The sequence below is a fragment of the Octopus bimaculoides genome, chromosome 6 (assembly GCF_046866305.1).
Source record: "Octopus bimaculoides isolate indiv1 chromosome 6, ASM4686630v1, whole genome shotgun sequence".
NCBI lineage: Eukaryota > Metazoa > Mollusca > Cephalopoda > Octopoda > Octopodidae > Octopus > Octopus bimaculoides.
In genome coordinates, this window is record NC_142933.1 from 93,991,507 (window position 1) to 94,013,744 (window position 22,238).

General features: G+C 38.3%; 1 protein-coding gene across 1 annotated transcript; it reads right to left on the reverse strand.

The window, feature by feature from the left end:
• Positions 1-5,621: 5,621 nt before the first annotated feature.
• Positions 5,622-13,779, reverse strand: LOC106883826 (uncharacterized). Its single transcript, XM_014934966.3, has 5 exons — positions 13,623-13,779; positions 9,649-9,836; positions 8,848-9,012; positions 8,001-8,192; positions 5,622-6,721 (listed from the first exon to the last, which is right to left on the reverse strand). The coding sequence occupies exons 1-5, from the start codon at positions 13,681-13,683 to the stop codon at positions 6,521-6,523; spliced, it is 807 nt and encodes a 268-aa protein (XP_014790452.2). The 5' UTR covers positions 13,684-13,779; the 3' UTR covers positions 5,622-6,520.
• Between the last annotated feature and the right edge of the window lie 8,459 nt (positions 13,780-22,238).

The following is a 22,238-nucleotide window of genomic DNA, read 5'->3' on the forward strand; positions in this document are numbered from 1 at the left end:
CTGGTATCATAACGGTTTTTTTTATACGTGTGACATATCTGTGTTCAATTTAGGGTTGTGTTTTTCTATTAGTAGATCTTCAATTGGCATTCTAGTTTCTTCTGTGGAATGCTTTTGTAATAATTGTATTGCTGTCAACTGCTGTTTTTCTATCGAATTATATTTTGCTGGAAGTGAATTAACGTCAGTGAATACTTTACGTAGTCGAGCAGTTTTATATACAAAAGCTGAATATTTTCTAAGCAGCGCGATATGATTTATCGGGACAAATGTAACAGACAAGTCTAAATATGTAATAAAGTCAATATTCCGACCATTTTTCCAAAGCATTAAAGATGAAAAGAAAAAAAAAACCCAAAGCAAAAACATTTCTTTTGTTTGAAATTACTCATCAGTATTATAAAATGCTAAGTCACGTGATTAATATTTGCGGTATTTGCGTCACAGAAGTGGAACAAGTTGTAGGACATCACTTAAATTACACATACAAATATAAGCACATTCATGCACGCACACACGCATGCATGCGCGTACGCACGCACGCACGCACGCACGCACGCACGCATGCACGCACTTTTATTTATAGACCATATCTATGTATATATGTGTGGATGTGTGTAGATACATATATTCGTACATACATTATGTATGTGTATGTATGTATATATGATACATACATATATAAGCACACACACACACACACACACACACACACACACACACACACACACACACACACACACACACACACACAAGTGACGGAGTGCCAACAACAACATATATTGCACCATTCTGGAATTAATGATATGTATATGTAGGTATATACAGACACATACCTACATACATACACACAAGCACATACATACATACATGCATACATACATACATACACATACATACATACATACATACATACATACATACATATATATACATACATACATAAGGCGGCGAGCTGGCAGAAACGTTAGCGCGCCGGGCGAAATGCTTAGCGGTATTTCGTCTGCCGCTACGTTCTGAGTTCAAATTCCGCCGAGGTCGACTTTGCCTTTCATCCTTTCGGGATCAATTAAATAAGTACTAGTTACGCACTGGGGTCGATGTAATCGACTTAATCCGTTTGTCTGTCCTTGTTTGTCCCCTCTGTGTGTAGCCCCTTGTGGGCAGTAAAGAAATAACATACATACATAAATACATACATACATACATGCATACATACATTACTTCAATTTTAAAATATATTAAAATATTTAGGTATGTATTGAGTAGTTTATGAAAGTGTGTAATTCACTTTAGTTTGGTTATCCTCCCACCCACACACCTTATAGAATGCAATTTTTCTGATTGTCTAAGTATTCTCTAAAAACACCATTTTCTGAATTCTCTGCCAGAATGATGTTGAAACGTAATTACTGAGTAGTCAATTCATAGCTGTTAAAACATCCACAGAAAAATATGAACTTAAACTTTACAGCACACATAATTTTACATCAAAAATTTTCTATATGCTGTTGTCATACTCGTTCTTTATCACAGTCATATATCACATTATGTGGTTTAAGCCTCATACATCATTCTCTGAATAACGTTTACAACATTTAAGAAATCAAAGATAGATCAAGAGATTTAAATTACATAAAATGAATGCAATATAGTATTATTTATCAATATGTTATTTTTATTTGGAGTGCAAACAGTTTAAGAGTCTAGTGCAGTGGTTCTTAACTTTTTTTGTTGCGCCCTCCTTAATGTAGTTGTTATGCTTAGCGCCCACCTAAGTGGTGAGTGAAGTATCATGACTAAACTAACTTAATATGGATGATAATTTATACATTTTGCTCTAAAAATGGATTGTATAAGCTTTTAAACGGTAAAATGATAGAAAATTAATAAGGACCAAAGTTGTAAATTTAATTTATACATTACAAGTTAATGACTTCTCTGTTCCTTGTAATAACCATTACAAGTTTTATTATGTTTAATATAATTACTTCTATAGGTAAAACTCAGTACGTTAATTATGTTATCTCATCGTCCCCTAAAACCTAATGCCTCCTTCGACATGTCCAGCGTCCCGCCCCCTGTGGATTAGTTCTTAACAATTTCTCTCTCCATAACACTAATATCAACTAGTCTTCTTGTGAACGTGACCCGAGCATTACTGTCAGCAGCGATGTGCGTTGGACAAAGCACATCTCTAAAATTGTTAAGAAGGCCGAGGGTGTCTTGGCATCACTCAGAAAGACCTTTGTCAGCCGCTTTCCAGCTATCTATTTAAGGCTGTATATGGCTATGGTGCGGCCACACTTGGAATTTGCATCACCAGTCTGGAGCCCCTATCTTGCTCAGGATAGTTACCTCCTGGAAACTGTTCAGAGACGTGAAACCAAGCAAATACCCTCCATAAGGCATCTATCATACTCTGAACGCCTTGCTTCTCTGGGCATAGATACATTGAAGCTCCGACGTCTGGCAACTGAGTTGGTAAACACCCACATAATTATCAACCATCGTGCCAACAACCACCTTGAGAACCCTTTTGAACTCCATGTGTCTAACACACGTGGGCATGCCTACAAAGTCAGAAAACAGCAAAGCACCCATGGCTTCCAGAAACATTTTTTTTACACTCAGAGTTGCTGAAGCATGGAACAAACTACCTGCATCAGTTGTTAGTTGCCGAGACATTGCATTCTTTAAAACCTCCATGTTCCCTGGAATTCGCTAACACTATACCTAATATCCCGCCTCAATACGCATGCACACATGTATATCATGATTCATACACTGTTCACTTTCCTGGCTTTTGTACATAATTCTAAATATTATGTATAAAGCAGTGAATAGTGTATTGTCATTGCCAGGATGTGGACAACAACAAGCAGTCAGTACGAGAAGATATAGCTGAATGGCATACTGCATTGAAGAACAACAATATGCCTGACTGGTTAATAATTGTTGTCAGTGATGATACATGCACCTTTGATGAGTTATAGTGCACCTGAGCATTATACACAATAATTTCATTATCATAATTACAATAATCCCGAATTTTGGTTCACTTAAGATTTCGTATCACAAGGGCGATCACTCTTCATATACTGTTCAGTACAAAGTAGAAGGCCACACTTGGTTCTGACAATTACTTTTTCGAAAGGAGTGGTGGATTGGCCGAATCATGAAAGCATTGCGGAAAAAAAAATAGTAAGCAGTATTTATTCAGGCTTTTAACGTTCGAATTCTGCTGTGATCTAATTTGCATTTAACCTCTCCGGGGTTCACCAGATAAAGTACCAGTCAAGTACTGGAATCGATGGTATTAATGGTATCGGCAATTTTCTTTCCTCAAAAGTGCTGACCTTACATCTAAATCAGAAATTATTAAATTTTCTGAAAGTAGTTTTAGAATGGGAGATAACAAGTCCAATTCATATGCGCGGGTGCTTGAAAATATGTTATTTCGATAAGTCTGGTTTTCTTTAACGGTTCCAACCGAGACCATCATGTTTTTTTAAAAAGTTGCAAAAGTTACCATCCCGCTCCAGCCGTGGCAATCTAGTCTAAATGGCCTTCATACACTTTCGCACCGTTATAACAATTCAGATTAAATGCAGATTGTAGGCGTTCACAAAAGAAGGGAGATCACTCTTGATATCCTATTTCAATGCCGAAAGGTGCACCCTATCTTCATTTTTAATTTCTTATTTTTTTTTTTCCTTCGAAAATATACTCTTTTACTTGTTTCAGTCATTTCACCGCAGCCATGCTGGAGCACCGCCTTTAGTCGAGCAAATCGACCCCAGGACTTATTCTTTGTAAGCCTAGTACTTATTCTATCGGTCTCTTTTTGCCGAACCGCTAGGTTACGGGGACGTAAACACACCAGCATCGGTTGTCAAGCGATGTTGGGGGGACAAACACAGACACACAAACATACACACACACACACACACACACACACACACACACACACACACACACACACACACAGATCCGTAGAAAACTTTTGGTTAAAATAAGATGAAATAGTTACGTTTGTTCCGCGGGAACAGCATTAAAGAAATCGGGGCATTCAGAAAACGCTCTTGCGCAACCGCACTCCTACTGAAGTATATAAGCACCCGAGTTTAAAGGAGTAAGAAAACACATTGTATTGAGAATCTTTATTTAGAATCACATATTGAACAATAATAATCCATTTCTCAGCAAGTTAAAAAAAAAAAAAAAAAAAAAGCGAGGAAAAAATATGAAGATTCAAAATATTTGACAAACTAGAATATGAAGTGAAGTATATTTGCCACTTAAATATGGCTGACCCCTAAGGGTGGATGTTACTGTTGCTTTTAGCTCCAGGAGGACATCTCCTCCAGCTGGCTATCGACACACATCTGTGTCCTGTCTGTATTTGCCAAGGGAAGCAACATCCACCCTTAGGGGTCAGCCACATTTAAGTGGCAAATATACTTCACTTTATCGTGCAGTTACTGTTAATACCTCGTTCATAGATTTAACATTGCTAGAATATGAAGCTTTCTACTTTATAGCAAGGGAAATAATTCAACAGTAACAAGTTGCCTACCATGGAAAATAAAAAGTTCTCTACCTTTCCAACCATTTTATATATGTATATATCTGTGTGCGTCTGTGTTCGTGTTTGTCCATCACCACTGCTTGATGGTTTGTCTACGCCCCCCCCCCGTCACTTAATGGTTCGGCAAGAAGCGACCGACAGAATAAGAAGGAAACTTTAAAAAACATTACTAAACCCTTCAAAGCGGTGGCCCAGTACGGCCGCCGTCTACTAAAACAAATAAAAGTTAAAAGATCTCTCTCTCATATATATATATTTATATATATACACAGAAGGCGTAATGGCCCAGTGGCTGTAGGATAGCAATTTCGATTCCCAGAGCGGGCGTTGTGAGTGTTTATTGAGCGAAAACACCTAAAGCTCCACGAGGCTCCGGCAGGGGGCGGGACGAACCCTGCTGTACTCTTTCACCACAACTTTCTCCCACTCTTTCTTCCTGTTTCTGTTGTACCTGTATTTCAAAGGGCCAGCCTTGTCACGCTGAATCTCCTCGAGAACTATGTTAAGGGTACATGTGTCTGTGGAGTGCTCAGCCACTTGCACGTTAATTTCACGAGCAGGCTGTTCCGTTGATCGGATCAACTGGAAGCTTCGTCGTCGTAACCGACGGGTAAGACTTTTTTTCCACACACGCGAGCTTAATTTAATTCGTCCTTAGTCGAAAGACACCTGTTGTTATGTCCTGTTTCATTTTATTGTATTTGTGTAACATTTTCCTTTTTTTTTTCGTCCTTGTTTTTGTATATATTCGCTGCTTTCTTCCAATGAATCTAATGCTCTTAGCTTAGTTTTTCCTTGGGGCTGGCCATATTGGAGCAATCTCGAGTACAATCAGCCGAAATTGCGAAGATAATCTGGTACTCGACTGAGGAAAGAAAACTTTGAATGACCCGTCCTTGTTTTCTTTGTATCGTCTATCTGGAGGTTTTGTTATCCCATTTTTGTATCACCTAACTGTCCGGATGTTTTGCGTTCTTGTCCCATTTTGTATTTATATATATATAGTGTAATTAAAACAATATTTTCAATATAAGGAGGAAAAGAGTTTTATTCTATGTATTTACATGTATGGAAATAAAATTAGGAAAATAGTCAGCACATAGATATATTAGTGTGCGTATTCATAAGGTAAGATTCACATATATAGTACAAGTGAAAAGGAAATATAGAGAAAAAAAATGATAACATTCTTGTTTGAGTCTTTTGTATAGAAAAAGGTTTCACTGTATACATTTTTGTAGTGTTGCAGCTAAAGGAAGTCTTGAATTAGAAGAAAAGTTCATATTTAAATGACCAGGATCCAATTTACATAGATATTCAGCTGAGTTGGGTAATGTTTCCATGTTTAAAACCATGTATGGATTTTATACACACACCATAGACGCGCGCATATAATTTAGTAGTAATCCCGTATCGTAAAAATTGGCGACTGCTTTGTCCATGATAGAAAATGGCGAATCCATGCAAAACAATGGAAGAAATCGTTGAAATCACTCATAAATTTTACTATCTAATGTCTATACGTTTTATTTAAAAGAAAAATATTACAGCATTTCATGAATGTGATTACAATAATTCGAATATATAATTTAAAATATTTTGTTGGGCGTTGCCGCGGCCGTATGGTAAGGAAGTTTGTTTTGTAACTACATGGTTCCGAGTTCGATCTTAAAGCATTATATCTTGGACGAGTATCTTCTACCATATCCTCGGTGTCACTTTTGGAGTGAACTCGAGGATATATAATAGACAGAAGCGGTGAGAGGAGTAACACAGAGGAAGTGAGAGAGAAAGAGAGGGAGAGACAGTAGATACATAGATCGAAAGAAAAGTTGATACATAGACACATTGTTAAATCAAAGACAACTATAGCAACAACAACAATAATAATATTAATGAGAAGAATAATAAAAATATTCTATAAAATGTTTATAGTTCATCTTTGGAAGGCATAAGTTTTAACATGTTAACTACGGCCACTTGATACGATTCCGGATTCTGTTCATTGATTGCCTCTTCATTCGGTTCAAACTCAATGCTGTAAAATGTACCATTGACGAAATTTTGGTTCGTTTCAAATCCTGGGGCTTGATATGATTCTCTAGAAATTTTAAATTCCAGGTGGTGTACCTGAAAAGAAAAGGAAGAAAGAATGGAACAGTTGTTAAAATAGATTAAAAAACTGAAATATGGATATGATTGTGTTTTTTTTTTTTATATTTCGTTTATCAATAAATAACTCGATGCTTGATTTACTGTTTTGAGAAAATGTAGGAACAAACAAAAAGTTACATTTCACACAAAGTATACAACGTAAACGTAAGGGACTTCGTAAGTATATATGTATTGAATGCTATATATATATATATACTAATAAGTTTTCTACAACCATATATCTCGAATGCTAATCCAACAGTAAATAATAGCTCAAAATATATAGGATTAAAAATCATCCCTTTGACGGAAAAGAAAACCCATCAAAATATAAGATACCTGTCAGACTCGGTCTGCACATATACGTAAACTACACAGGCTGGGCTACAATAGATGCGTGGTTCGAGCTCCAAAGGTAGCTTTCTGTCTTTTTTCATTCAAGGGTTTTTTAAACCCTATGTTATGCGCTGTTATTTGCCGACCAATTCTTCTCATCAATTCCTGTAGGTAGAGTATTGACTTTTTCAGAATATAATCTCCCTTTTCATTCTGCAGTTCCAAGTCAATCAGTTTCACATTCTCACACCCACACTCTCCTGTATTATTCTCACTCACTCACTCACTTGCTCGCTCACTAATTTTTCTCTTATTAAATATAACGAACCCGCTTTTCTTCCCTCACTTAAAATCTGCCTTCACTTCGCTTCTTCATCAGGCACTTCGTTATCAGACTAATTTCTTTCTTACTCTCTTCTCCCTATATTTGTTTACTCTCACTCACTCATTCGCTTACTCTTTATATCTCTGTTATTTTATCAAATTACCTCCCTATTACATTATCTCTCAATTGTAGAGCTTTATCTTTCTTTTTTCCAACTCCTCATTTATCATTTACTCCTGCTATTTATTCCACTCTAAGTCTGTTATTCCTCTTTATACTTCATTATCTGCTCGACTATAAGCTGACAATTTTTTTTCTCTCTTTCTCTCTTTGTCTTTCACTGCTGCTCTATCTACTCTCTCTATTTATCTCTCTATCTAGCTGTCTGACTGTCCGTCCGTGTAATCTACCTATCCTTATAATACTTTTCCCTTCTCTTTCCAACCTCTTCCCTCACAGCTTCCGCTTTCTACTTCTAAGTTCCTAAAGTGTGCAGGAAAGTGTTTGACTCTAGCAACGAGTTAAACAAGGACGTGTGATTTAGCCTTAATATAAATAATTTAAATCTAGTGTTTGAATTATTCAAATACTTACCTTCAAACTATCATCGAAGTCCCCAGGAAGTACTAACAAGTTGATGTCAAGTACAGTCTGGTTAGTTAAAATTTCATCGGCATCTGCAGTAGAAACAATATTGGCAAAATCTTGTAATTCCAGTCCAAAATGTTGTAATATGTCTTCTTTTTTCACTAAATCCTGCTGATATCTGTTTTGTAGTCTTTCAGCCTTAAAAACAATAAATAACAACAACATGAACAACAACAATAACAATAATAATGATGGTTTTAAATTTTGGCATATGGTCAACAATTTTAGGGGAGTGGTTAAGTTGATCACATCGGCTCAAGTGCTCAAGTAGTACTTATTTTATCGATCTCAAAAGGATGAAATACAAAACCAACCTCGACGGAATTTCAACTCGGACTGTAAAGAATCGCAAGAAACGCTGCTAAGCATTTTGTCTCAAGCGCCAACAATTTTACAAGCTTGCCACCTTGATAATAGTAACAATGATTTTTTTCTTAATTTAGGCAAAAGGACAGCAATTTTACAGGGATTAAAGTCAAGTTTGAACTTTGAACTCAGAATACAACGATTTGGAAAAAATGCCAAAAAAGAAAAGAAAAAAAGCGTTTTTCCTACACTTTAACGATTTAGATGGCCAGCTTCTTATACAACAAATAATCCTATCAACTATAGGCACAAGATCTGAAATTTCATGGGAAAGAAGGGGGTTAGTCAATTATATCGTACAAGTGTTCAACTGGTACTTATTTTATCGACCTTGTAAGGATGAAAGGTAAAGTTGACCTCAGTAAAGTTAACAACAGAAGAATAAACAACTCGGATGTTTTCAATTATTTTCGTGAAATGAACTTACCATTTTGTCAGCACTTATAAAATCAATGCTTATTTGTTGTATTTCAGTTCTGTTAGCGACTTGGAGAAGCCCCGAATGTTTCATTTGGTAAATGAAATCTTTTATATGAATTGGATTTTCTTCGCTGTAGCCCTGAAGAATATTCTTGCATGTAACCATCATCACCTAAAATTAAAGAAAGGAGGAATATTAAAAAAATACAAAAACAATTATTGAATTAAATAGCGAGAAGGATTTACATATTTACTCTTAATCTACGCAAGTAGATTTGCACGTGAAAATGATAATTGCTGTTGTATTTAGTTTTCGTTTTGATTCTCGTTGTTTTACGCATCAGCAAATAATTTCTTTGCTGGTTTAGAAACCCAGGGATAACTTTGACTGAAAAGATACAATTTATATCGAAACAACGACGTCTCAAAGTCCACCCCACCACTGAATCGAGTGTTTTGTCAACATATATTACCTGAAGGGAGAAGTTATTCTCTGATGGCGAAATGCAACAGCGATTAACATATTTGTGTTTAAATCTGCTGGAACGGGTTCAGAATGATCATGCGCATCATCTCAACTTTGATTCGTTTTCAACAAAGTTAAGTTGTTAGAATACTCTCAGTTTCTCCGGGGTATTTTGTTTATTAATATACTGTTTTTCATTGCGATTCGCTTTGTCCTCCCTCTCACTCTCTCACACAGATACTTATTATTATTATTATTATTATTATTATTATTATTATTATTATTATTATTATTATTATTATTATTATCATTATTATTATTATTATCATACGAAATACAAACCTGTACATAATGACCCATCATTATGAAGTTTTCTTTGTCTAACTTCCCATAACTGACTGCCAAACTACTGTTGTAAGGAACTGTACCAGATTTTACTATATTTTGAGCACCTTGATCCAAAAAAAGTTGCCTCCCTTTTTGAATAACATCTTTGATGGGTCCAACTGTGAAAAATGACATGCCTGTATCTAAAGAATGAAACAAAAATTTCACAATGTACAAAGTAGGATAAAAGAATCATATGTAAATTGATTCATTAGAAATGGCTAAATGGTACAAGAAAAATAAATCGGTTAGCTGGTAGAATCGTTAGCATGTCGGACAAAATGCATTGAAGATGGCGACGAAAAGCGGGAGTGAGGAAGGAAGGTGGTACAGCAATTTGCATGAGGACTTCCCTGTCCTCCCCACCATGATTGGCAATAGACATCAGGATGAGAAGAAGAAGAAGAAGAAGAAGATGATGATGATGATGATGATGAAGTGGAGAGTCAAGAAAAGAAGAAAGAAGATGAAAAGCAGAAAGAAGGTGAGAGGAAGGAAGGAGTGAAGTCTTCCTCCCTACATAGAAAGTGTAGTAGCACGAAGAATAACATTGAAAGCAACTGCTACGAAGAGTCTAACAAAAATAGAGTTAGCGGCGGGAAAGAGACACGGCAGCTAAGGAATTAGTTAACATCTCATTGGAGAACAAAATAGAAAAACTAAACAAGGCAGCAAAATATATGAAAATGAATGGAAGGAAGGTAGAACTGACGCCTCCAAGCGACATGCTTGAACCAACAGCCAAACGGACAGTTGTCTACAGGTGTGTGAACACAAAGAAAAGGAAACTCGAAAATTCTAAGCGTGACCAGGTGGAAAAAGCCTTGAAAGACAGGGTATCCACCACATTGCGAGGCAGTACGGCGGAATAGAGGTCCTCTTTAAAATCGAGGGACAGAGCTCGGTGACCACGTGACGCACCGATGAAATCGTTCTCTTCCCAACGTACATGGGAAGAAGGACGGTGCGAATTATGGGACCTGGTGTCCCACCGGGCCTGGATTTATGGTGGATTCTCGCCTGTATTTGTACGGACGGGGGAGAGAATCTCCTGGATGTTAAAAAATCGAGGAAGGAGAATTGGGTTGGGACTACCTTGGAAGTTATTCTCCACGTGAAGCCAGAGCAGTTAGAGAAAGTCCCAGACCTGATTTCCCTATCGAATGGAGTAGAACTAAGGGTGAACATGGCGGGCAGAAGGCCGAGGTGCCACGATTGTGGTTCAACGGGACACTTACGATGGGTGATGCGTAGACTTGCGCTATCCCCAGCAGAACTATATACGATAACCTCCACCTCACGCGATACATTATAGAGAGAGTTAGTAAAGAACCTTTCATGGGTGGGCCCCTGACCCATTTGTATCAATCGAAAGTTTTTGATAGGGTCGACCATCTGTATTTGGAGGCTGTTTTCAGAGGCTGGATCGCTCCAATGTACAGCGACATCTGTTCGGTGGTCAAAGTAAATAGCCATCTCTCGGAATCGTTTAGTATCGCACGTTCGGTCCATCAAGGATGCCCACTCTGACCGCTTCTCTACATACTGGCACTCGAGCCATTATTTTGGAAGCTGGAGGTTTCGAGGGGCATCCTGCGTGAACTGGGATGCAGAGGGTTTATGTCAGGGTATACGGACGACGTCACCGTGATAGTGTCGGACATCGCGGAAGTCGAGATGGTCGACACTACCCTAAGGGAATACGAAGCGGTGACAGGAGCAATGATCAACTAGGAGAAGTCAGTGGGCCTGTAGCTCGGCACCAGGAGAGGCAGGCCCATGCCAACCGACAGCTTGGTGGGGCGCTGGACGGAAGGACCTGTTAAGTTGCTCGGGGTCTGGTTCAGTCCAGATCTCCAAGTGGACAAGAACTGGGGCGAGGTGACAGACAGGGCGGCCAGTCTTACCCAGAAATAGGCCGAGATGAAGCTGTCCCTGAAAGTTCGGGCAGAGGTGGCGAACGAGTACATCGCATGCGTCATATACTACCGCCTGAATGACGTCCCTTGCCCCGCTTCGTGGCTGAACGGACTGGTGCGTTTGCTCTTCCGCTTCCTGTCAACACTCGTTGCATGGAGGACTGGGCATGCCGTGACTGAGACATGCGCTGAGACTGCGACATCTCCAGCGATACCTTAACGGTGATCAGGTGTAGTCGTCGTTTGTTGAACGCGCTTTTTCCGCAGCTCGTCTCCTTGACGGAGCTACCTTCTTGGATCAGACGTAGATCGAGGCAGTGTGCTTGACACCTACAGTGTTTCCAAGCGCTCACAATCCTCGGCCACTCGGGAAATGCGGTCGGTGGAAGTTTCACCTTGGAGTTCTATAGGGGATTAGTGAAGGGCGAGAGCAACGACGTACTCGGAGAGGTCCTGGATGTCGAGGAGAATCAACTGGCTGGTCTCTTCCGGAGGACTTTCGGGCCAGGAACTATGGATAACTTCCAGAAATACCTGGCCTGGCAATGCTACCGGAGGGCGCTGCCAGTTCGAGATAAGTTCTACAGGCACAGGTGTACAGTCAGTCAGGCTTGTCCGAGATGCACGCGGAACAATGTAACCGTTCTGCATGCTCTCGTACAGTATCCGCACATTGCTGACTTGTGGATCTCTGTAGAACAGTTATTGTCACGTGTAGGACGGATCCAGTTATTGTCCGAGTCCATTGTGAAGATCGCCTCCTTCCTTTGACCGGGAAGGGAGGGTAATTTTTCTGTCTGGTGGCTATGACAAAAGAGGTTTTGTGGCGGACACGATTGAAAGGGTTGAAGATGGGTACCAACCATCTTTGGTCAAGGCCTCATTGACTATTTCAGGTTCCACCTGAAAAGGAAAGTGAGGCTGGTACTGTCACCCAGTAAGGGGGCTAGTCGATTACATCGACTCCAGTGTGTAACTGGTACTTATTTCATCGACCCCGAAAGAATGAAAGGCAAAGTCGACCTCGGCGGAATTTGTACTCAGAACGTTGCGGCAGACGAAATACCTATTTCTTTATTGCCCACAAGGGGCTAAACATAGAGGGGACAAACAAGGACAGACAAAGGGATTAAGTCGATTACATCAACCCCAGTGCGTAACTGGTACTTAATTTATCGACCCCGAAAGGATGAAAGGCAAAGTCGACCTCGGTGGAATTTGAACTCAGAACGTTGCGGCAGACGAAATACCGCTAAGCATTTCACCGGGTGTGTTACCGATTCTGCCAGCTCACCGCCTTGTTGGTGCCTTAATAATAACGACAATAATAATTATTAATTTAAATCTTACTTAACGGAAGTGAAATTGTTTTATTTTTTTTTTTTTTGCAGTGAAGGTAATTTATGAGAAGTAAAACTTTTGAACAGAAGAAAAAGGCAAGAGATATTTGCTTACATAACTCAGTTCAGAATGAGAAGAAACTTATAGCAAAATGATATTCAACACTATCGTTTGTAAGAATTATACAATGTTGATCAATGAGCCTGTTGAAACATGGTGCATAAGATTTTTATTCCTAGGGGAGGCAAGAGGTAAAATATTTAATGAAAAATATTTAAAGATGTGTGTGTGTGTGCGTGCATCGTGTGTCTGTATGTGTGTGTGTGCGTGCGTGCGTGTGTGAGTTGTGGAAATATACAACACACTCACGTGTGTTGTATATTTGTTTTATAAGGTAATGTACAGTAATTTTAGAATATTTCTCATAATTTTCTCATACATATTTGATATTCTGGATATCACAGATTAAGTTTCCTTCTCGATTGAAAATAAATCTAGACTATTAACTATAAATATTATGCTAAGTTGTAATATAGTCACTATATTTAACATACATTTCTAACCAATGAACATACAAACATCTCGTGTTTATTTCTAATCAAGTTTATAGTTTTGAAAATTACGAAAATCACTTTTTTAAAGTTAGTTATGAAAGTTAATATTACATACCGTGCAAAGCTGGAAAGCAGAAAAAATACACCAGAAACGTAAATATTTTCCAATTTATCATGTTCGCAAGTTCAACATTTGGTTACTCAATGATTTTATTAACCTAACATTTTCTGTGACTTATTGTCAATATGAATGGTAACATATTGCAGTTTTCTCAGAAAAATCATTGAAAACTTTCAAAAGGTTATTTATTAGCTTGTTGCAGAAAATAAAAAATATATAAATATAAAAATATTGGAATTAGGTTTATATACGAAAGCAAAGGAATATGAAAGGCTGGGAATATTAGCTGGCAGCATAACATATTTGCATTGTCGAATAAGGCTAACGACATTGTTTACGTTTATCTTCTTCACTTTGAAGCTTAAAAATAAGCTCGAGGAAACTGGTATTTTTCTCATAAGTTACAGTGAGAGAGTAAAATCAATATTACCTTACGAAAAATTGATTTCACTCTTAATCAAAGGTATAGATGATGAATCATGTTGAAATGCTACAAGACTAAATCACAACCGGAAGTAACCAGTTAAGACATTCTTCAGTCAGATTACTTCGTAAACGAAGGCGACGAGCTGGCAGAAACGTTAACACGCCGGGCGACATGCTTAGCAGTATTTCGTCTGCCGCTACGTTCTGAGTTCAACTTCCGCCGAGGTCGACTTTGCCTTTCATCCTGTCGGGATCGATTAAATAAGTACCAGTTACGCACTGAGGTTGATATAATCGACTTAATCCGTTTGTCTGTCCTTGTTTGTCCCCTCTGTGTGTAGCCCCTTGTGGGCAGTAAAGAAATAAGAAACGTTAGCACGCCGGGCGAAATGCTTAGCGGCATTTCTTCTGTCTTTACATTCTGAGTTCAAATTTCACCGAGGTCGACTTTGCTTTTCATCCTTTCGGGGTCGATAAATTAAGTGCCAGTTGCGTACTGAGTTCGATCTAATCGACTGGCTCCCTCCTATAAAATTTTGGGCCTTGTGTCTAGAGCAGAAAAGATTACTTCGTAAATTCTGTAGCAATGTCTTTCATTAACATGTAAAGAAGATACAATAGACTTCAAAATATGATTAAAAATCTAATAGAAATGTTTTCAAGAAGGCAGTGAAAGTTATGTCTTTTATTATGTTTATGCAAACTATCCAGATGTCCCACATTTAAAAGCAAGTCCTTAACATGTAAACATTAACAATATATATATATATATATATATATATATATATATATATATATATATATATATATATATATATATATATATATATATATTCGCCATGATAGATCGCTAACCACTACACACATTTTTTCTCACCTTATTTCTCTCCTTGTTTCTTTCTGTGTTCCTTTCTGTAGAAGAGCGTAGGCTCGAAACGCTAAAGACTTTTTCAATTCCCGAGCGTTATACTAATACATTAAGTACGCTAGGTAAGTACTGTGACGGATTACTAGGGCTCCAAGATTATAGCCGAGACGGTAGTTATGGAGCCATTGCAGATTTCTGATGGAGCGGAACAATTATATACATATGTGTACAGGAAACTTATATATATATATACACCATTCTGCTTAAATAATGGAACTGCAAATACAATATTCTTACGTATCTCACTTCTGTTTTTATTTCTCCAGTTCACTCTGTATTTCATATCTTCTCTATAATAATTATTACTTAAACATTTTCTCGCACTGTCTCTGATGAAGGGATATATAAAATATCTCGGAAACAGCTGTAAGACCTTCTCTTTATAAATGTTCTGTAAACTATTTACAACCTTGGATCTCTTTTATCTCATTCTGTTAATTATATATAAGGGGATGGTGTAGGAGTCACTTACTAGAATTAGCGGCATTGTATTGCCAAAGTTAGAAGAGGGACAATCTAAAACAGTAGCGTTTGTACATTATTTAGATTCGACGGATATTTGTCTTCATCTTGTTTGTTGTTAACACAACGTTTCGGCTGATATACCGTCCAGCCTTCATCAGGTGTCTTGGGGGAATTTCGAACCTGGGTTCTCATTCCTAAGGTATTTTCGATGTTATTATTATTATTATTATTATTATTATTATTATTATTATTATTATTATTATCACCTCTTATTTTGAATTTGACAAAGACAGGAGTATTGTTGAAATATTGTTCAACTAATGAAATATCTATACAATCAAATTCCGCTCTTCGTCTTGACTATTATTATTATTATTATTATTATTATTATTATTATTATTATTATTGTTGTTGTTGTTGTTGTTGTTGTTGTTGTTGTTGTTGATGTTGTTGTTATTGTTGTTGTTGTTGTTCAGGTCACTGCTTGGAATCGAACTCGGAACCTTGGGGTTAGTAGCTCACGCTCTTAACCACTACGCCATATGCCATCCATCCATCCATCCATACATGCATACATACATACGACAGATGAAATACCAGTAAGCATTTCACCCAGCGTGCTAATGATTCCGCCAGCTTGCCGTCCTAACGCCGGTGTTAAAACGGGGGTAGCTGATGAAGTAGAATGTTCTCTATGTGGCTTGTGTGTTTTCTCGTCTACGTTTTGTTTGCAATGTCCTGTACCCAGATATGCACCTATACATACAGGTGGATGTCGGTATGCACATACCTGTACGTATATATGCATATACTCATTTACTATTTGTTTATATATATATATATATATATATATATATATATATATATATATATATATATATATATATATATATATATATATATAGGTTCACGGATATGAACCAACATCATCCCACGTATATAAGCGAAATGTACATCTTATAACACTGAACCGCTGTATGTGGCCTGAAGAGGCTTCTTCTGCAATATGGGGTGAATTCGACTCCATTACATCGTTCCACACCCATTAGGTATCAGTGCAAAAGTAAGCCGAAACGATCGTTGTACTAAATAAAACTCCCGGCACGTACGCACGCACGTACACACACACACACACACACACACACACACACACACACACACACACACACACACACACACACACACACACACACACACACATCAACAATATCAATAATAAGGATTACTTCGAAGTAACATAGCACTACCCATAATTCTTTTAATTTATATACAGCTTCTCATACACCAACTCATGTTTCAACTGCACCGATTAGTGACCGTTGTAGTTGCAACCCTGCTATAATACCAGTGCAGTTTCTTCAGGGTACATACTTGATATCCTTCGATTTGACCGCTTAAAGTTTTTCGTTTATCTACTCTGCGTTGTCTGATATAGAGTTGTCCGTTAAGTTAGACGCGAACCATCTCCATTTCAAGTTTTCATTGGATAATCACTTATAGTTCATTATTTCAAAATATTCTGTTGTTTAAATATTTATTACTCATTTATACTTTACAGATGCGAATTTCCTCATGTGCAAGCATCTCGAAGCTTGTTCCTGTCTAGAATTTTCTACGTTACTCTTGGATGCAAAGATTTGGTAAAATTCTTCTAAACATGGATCACATCTTTTGGTTCTAGGCGTGTATGGTTTTGCAGTATGGTTTTGTTACTGTCCTTAAAAGACCAGATTAATTTGCTAAGATTCGTTTTGAACCTTTTATTTTTATCGCTAAATGAATTCAAATGATTTGCCAGTTTTCTCTTGAAAATTCATGATGACTCACCGATCTAAAAGTATTCATTACCCTCAGATGGAACTTTACATCTTTATATTACGTTTTTAGTCTTACACTTATATATATATATATATATATATATATATATATATATATATATAAACGAAAATAAATAAATTCGAATTAATCCATTTTGATAAAGAGGTTGCACTTGAGCTTCCATACACTCTTCCCTCGGGCGAAAACCTTATCGATTCTGGTCTCCCAGATCTCTCATCGTCTTCCAGGGACAATATTATCTCTGGAAGACGATGACCGATCTGGAAGACCTTCCACGAGCATCACCTTCTTAAATGTGGAGAAAATTCATCAGCTTATGCATGAGGATCATCGGAGGACAATCAACGATATTGCTGATGTCGTTGGTCTGTCATATGGGTCCGTGCAGGCTCTCCTAACGTTTGAATTGAACATGCGGCGTGTCTCTATCGAGTTTGTCCCCCGCCTGTTGACCATTGAATAGAAAGAACATCGCATCGAAGTCTGTCAAGATTTCTGTCAGCGTGCCGCTGATGACCCATCCTTCAAGGATCATCACCGGTGACGCAAGTTGGGTTTACGAGTATGACCCTGAGATGAAGTAGCAGTCGTCACAGTGGCAGAGCCCTTCATTTTATACGACCGAAGAAGGTACGACAGAGCCGCAACTCCATCAAAAGCATGTTCATCGCTTTTCTTGCCATCCGCGGTATTGCGCATCGAGAATTCTCCCCCCACCCCTCCCAGGGCCAGACTGACAATCAAGAGTTCTACTATGACGTTTGAGGCGTTCGAGGGAGGGCGTTCGGCGAAAGCGACCGGATCTGTAACGCGCGAAGAAGTGGATTCTTCACAATGACAATGCATGCAGTCACTGGGTTCTCCTCACTCGTGAGCCTCTCGTCAAAAACATGGTATCACTTTCGCATCCATCCCATTCACCGGCGGACTCCTCTCTCTTCCCCAAGATGAAAATACAGTTCAAAGGTCACCGTTTGAACACCGTTGTCGAGATCAATCGCGAATCGCAGACGGCCATCGACTCGCTTATGGTGAACGACTTCCAGGCCGGATTCCAAAAGTGTCAGGAATGCTGGGACCGGTGTATTGCTGCGCAAGGTGACAATTGCGAAGGAGATGGTGTTAAAACTAAGGTAAATAAGTTATTTTTTTTTAATTAAACATAGCTAGTCCGGGAACTTTTTGATACCACCTCGTCCTCCACGTACAAAGTGAACTTAAGCCTATAAATGATACTTTTAACTACAGAGCTTACTGGCTGAGGAAGCTGGCTACAGTCGTTACATCAAAATCACAGTCGACCGTTTAGTAGAAATATATTTTATATTCTACATATGCAAGAATGGCTGTGTGGTTAAGAAACTTGCTTTTCAACCACATAGCAACGGGTTCAATACCACAGCGCAACACCTTGGGCAATTATTTTCTACTATAGCCTTGGGTCGGCCAATCCCTTGTGATTCAATTTAGTAGATAGAAACTGTTTGAAAACCAGCCACATATCTCTCTCTCTCTTTCTCTTTCTTTCTCTCTCTCTCTCTCTCTCTCTCTCTCTCTCTCTCTCTATCTATCTATTACATATATATGTGTGTATATATACATATGTTTATATATATAATATATAATATATATATATAAACACGCACACACATACACACACGCATACACACACATATATGTGTATGCGTATGTGTCTTTATGTCCATGTTTGTCACCCCTACCACCACTTGACAAACGGTCCTGTTATTCTTTCATTCCTGTAACTTAGCGATAGAGTAAACAGCCCGATAGAATAAGTACCAGGCTTTAAAAATAGAAAAGCATAAGTATATGAGGTCGATTTGTTCGTCTAAAACCCTTCAATTCGGTGCTCCAGTATGGCTGTAGTCCAATGGCTGAAACGTGTAAAAGATACATCTGTATATTCTTTCAGTGTCAGCTTAACATTGTGAAGATTGTAGTGTAAAATGATTGAAAACTATAAAACAAACGTTAGATATGGTTACTTCCTTTGTTATTAATTTGATTTAATTTACAATGCGGCATGGTGGCAGAATCGTTATGGCGCCAGACAAAATGTATTTCTTCTGGCTCATTACATTCTGGATCCAAATGCCAACGCGGTCGGCTTTGCATTCCTTCCTCTTGGCCTTGGTAAAATAAATATCAGTTGAGCACTGGTGGAGGGTGATGTTAGGCACTTCACCCTCATCTCAAAACTGCTCACCTCGTCCAAAAATTAGAAATTTAATCATGACTCGGTCAACGTTACCTTTCATCCTTCCGGCCACAATGAAATAAGTGCCGGCCATATAATCGACTGCTTCTACCTCAGAAATTTCTGTCTTTTTGCCTCGGTAAGAAATCAATTTAATGCTACATTTTTAATAAGATGTATGCCCTTGGCCTTTTCTAACATGTAACTCACTTCTAGGCACGGTTTCAGAAAGGCATACCTGCATATAATTCTCACTTGACATATTTGCAGGGAGCTTGTTTTGGGGTATAAATATTATTGAAAATTCTTGCGTAACATCGTGTCGACCGGCGAACAAGTAAAGCACTTACACTGCATATGTGTGTTCGATAATGTTCATAACACTGCTGCTTCTAATTCATATTTGAATTTATGCATAGTTCAGACATACCAGCAGATAGTTTCTATACCATTTTACATATAGTCTGCCGACCGGTGTCCTTGGCTGAGGTGGTACTGTTATATGGTGAATCTTTGTTTTGCTGTGCTTCGCCCTTGTTCGTCGATTTTTGCGATGGCTGAAACGAAGGAACAGCTTACAAGGACGCTGCTATGAGCAAAACGCAAGTTTTCGGGTGGTTTTCAAGCTTTAGGAATGGTCACTTATCGCTTGAGGACCAACTTCGTTCAGGGCGACCGTCGACCTCCCAAACGAATGAAAACATCATGAAAATTCATGAACTGATCTTGGAGGTTCGTCACTGAACGATTGACGAACTTGTTGATATGATTGGTTTGTCATGGAGCTTCTGCCAACGAATTTGGAACGAGTAATTGCGAATGCAAAAAGTTTCAACAAAATTCGTGCCTCACTTGTTCACGGAACATCAAAAGCAGTCACGACTGAATGCATGTTGTGACCTGAAAGAACAGCTGAAAGTTGAACCGAACCTTTTTTCGTAGGTCATCGCTGGTGGTGAATGCTGCTGCTACGGAATTTGCAGATGTGGAAGAGATGAAGAAAAAAAAACAACGGAGGCGTTAAAAGGTATCACTCCGCAAGAGTCCCAGCACTGCTTCGAACACTAGCAAATGCGTCTGGACCGATGCATTGCTTCAAATGGAGAATACTTTGAAGGCGATAAAAGTGTAAACGTAAAATTAAGTGAATAAGATAATATTCAAAAATTCCGGCTTCTTTTGGGTACCCCTCGCATATCATTATTTTATATTTTCAGTTAATAAACAGTAACGTTGTTGGTTATATGTACTTCCAATGAGCCAGTCACTGGTTCGCTGTATTTCTCACGGCGCAGATGACGAAGTAGTATGTGGTGTCGGACAAATATTGCAAAGAATTCTCTTCGAAGAGTACCAGAGTTTTCGTTTTATTTTTATTTATTTATTTATTTATTTTTCACCGATGTTTATATCCTGCAGCAACACACACACACACACACACACAGACACGCACAGACACGCACAGACACGCACGCGAGCAGTTTCTGACTTAATTTCACTCACAAAGTATTGATCAAATCGAGGTAGACGGCACTTGCTCACAGTGTCGTACAACTGGAACGAACCAGGAGCCATTTTGTTGCAAAACGAACCAAACAAACATCCCGCTAATATATTTTTTAAAAAAATAATAATAAATGCGCCCTTTTAAAACCTAGCCAGGCTCATGGGCCCGGTTTCCCGGTTTCAATGGCGTATGTGTTCCCCAGCTGGACAGGACGCCAGTCCTTCGCAGCGTTACTCATTTTTGCCAGCTGAGTGGACTGGAGCAACGTCAAATGAAGTGTTTTGCTCAAGAGCACAACGCGTCGCCCGGTCCAGGAATCGAAACCAAATCTTACGATCATGGTGCCGACACCCTAACCATTAAGCCACACGCCTCCCGCTAATATATTAATCTGTAATAATTTATATACGCATGTCTTCTCATGATTTATTATAATAAAAATCTGTGGTTGCACTAATGTCCATGTTATCTATCTTAATGCAGTTTTAGCGTTTCTTCCATCAAAGATGAAGTCCGTTGATAAAGTGAAATTGAATGATTTCTCGAGTGTTAGCATTTTGCTATAAAGGGAGAAAGCCTTAGTAGAAGTTTTCTAATGTAATTAATAAATTACGTTCAGTGCTATGGAGATCTGAACGAAAGTATTGTTAAATGATTCAGACGTACAACTATAGACATGATGTAGACGTCGTACAAAATAAAATATCATTAGCATTCATATTATTAATGTTGCTAGTAACTGTGAGGGATGCGAGCTGGCAGAATCGTTGGCAGGCCGGGCAAACGTTTAGCAGCATTTTGTCCGTCTTTATGTTCTGAGTTTATATTCCACCGAAACCGATTTCACCTTTCATCCTTTTGGTGTCGATAGAGTACTGGGGGTCGGTGTAATCCACAAACCCCGCTTCTCTGAAATTGCTGCCCCTGAGCCGAAATTTGAAGCCAATATTTCTTATGATTGAATAAATTTTGATAGCAACAAAAACTTTTGCTTTAATGTCGGCTTGCATTAATTCTTTTCTGGAATGATGTTTAGGTAATATTATTCAAGATTCAATTATAATTTGCCATCTAAAATGGAACAATTACATATTTAATAGCCATCTGTGTATCATACACAATATATACACACTATTGATAAACTAGTTACTACAGTAACATTTCTTATGAATATATCTCTTATGCACACAAGACAGACAGATAGATAGATAGATAGATAGATAGATA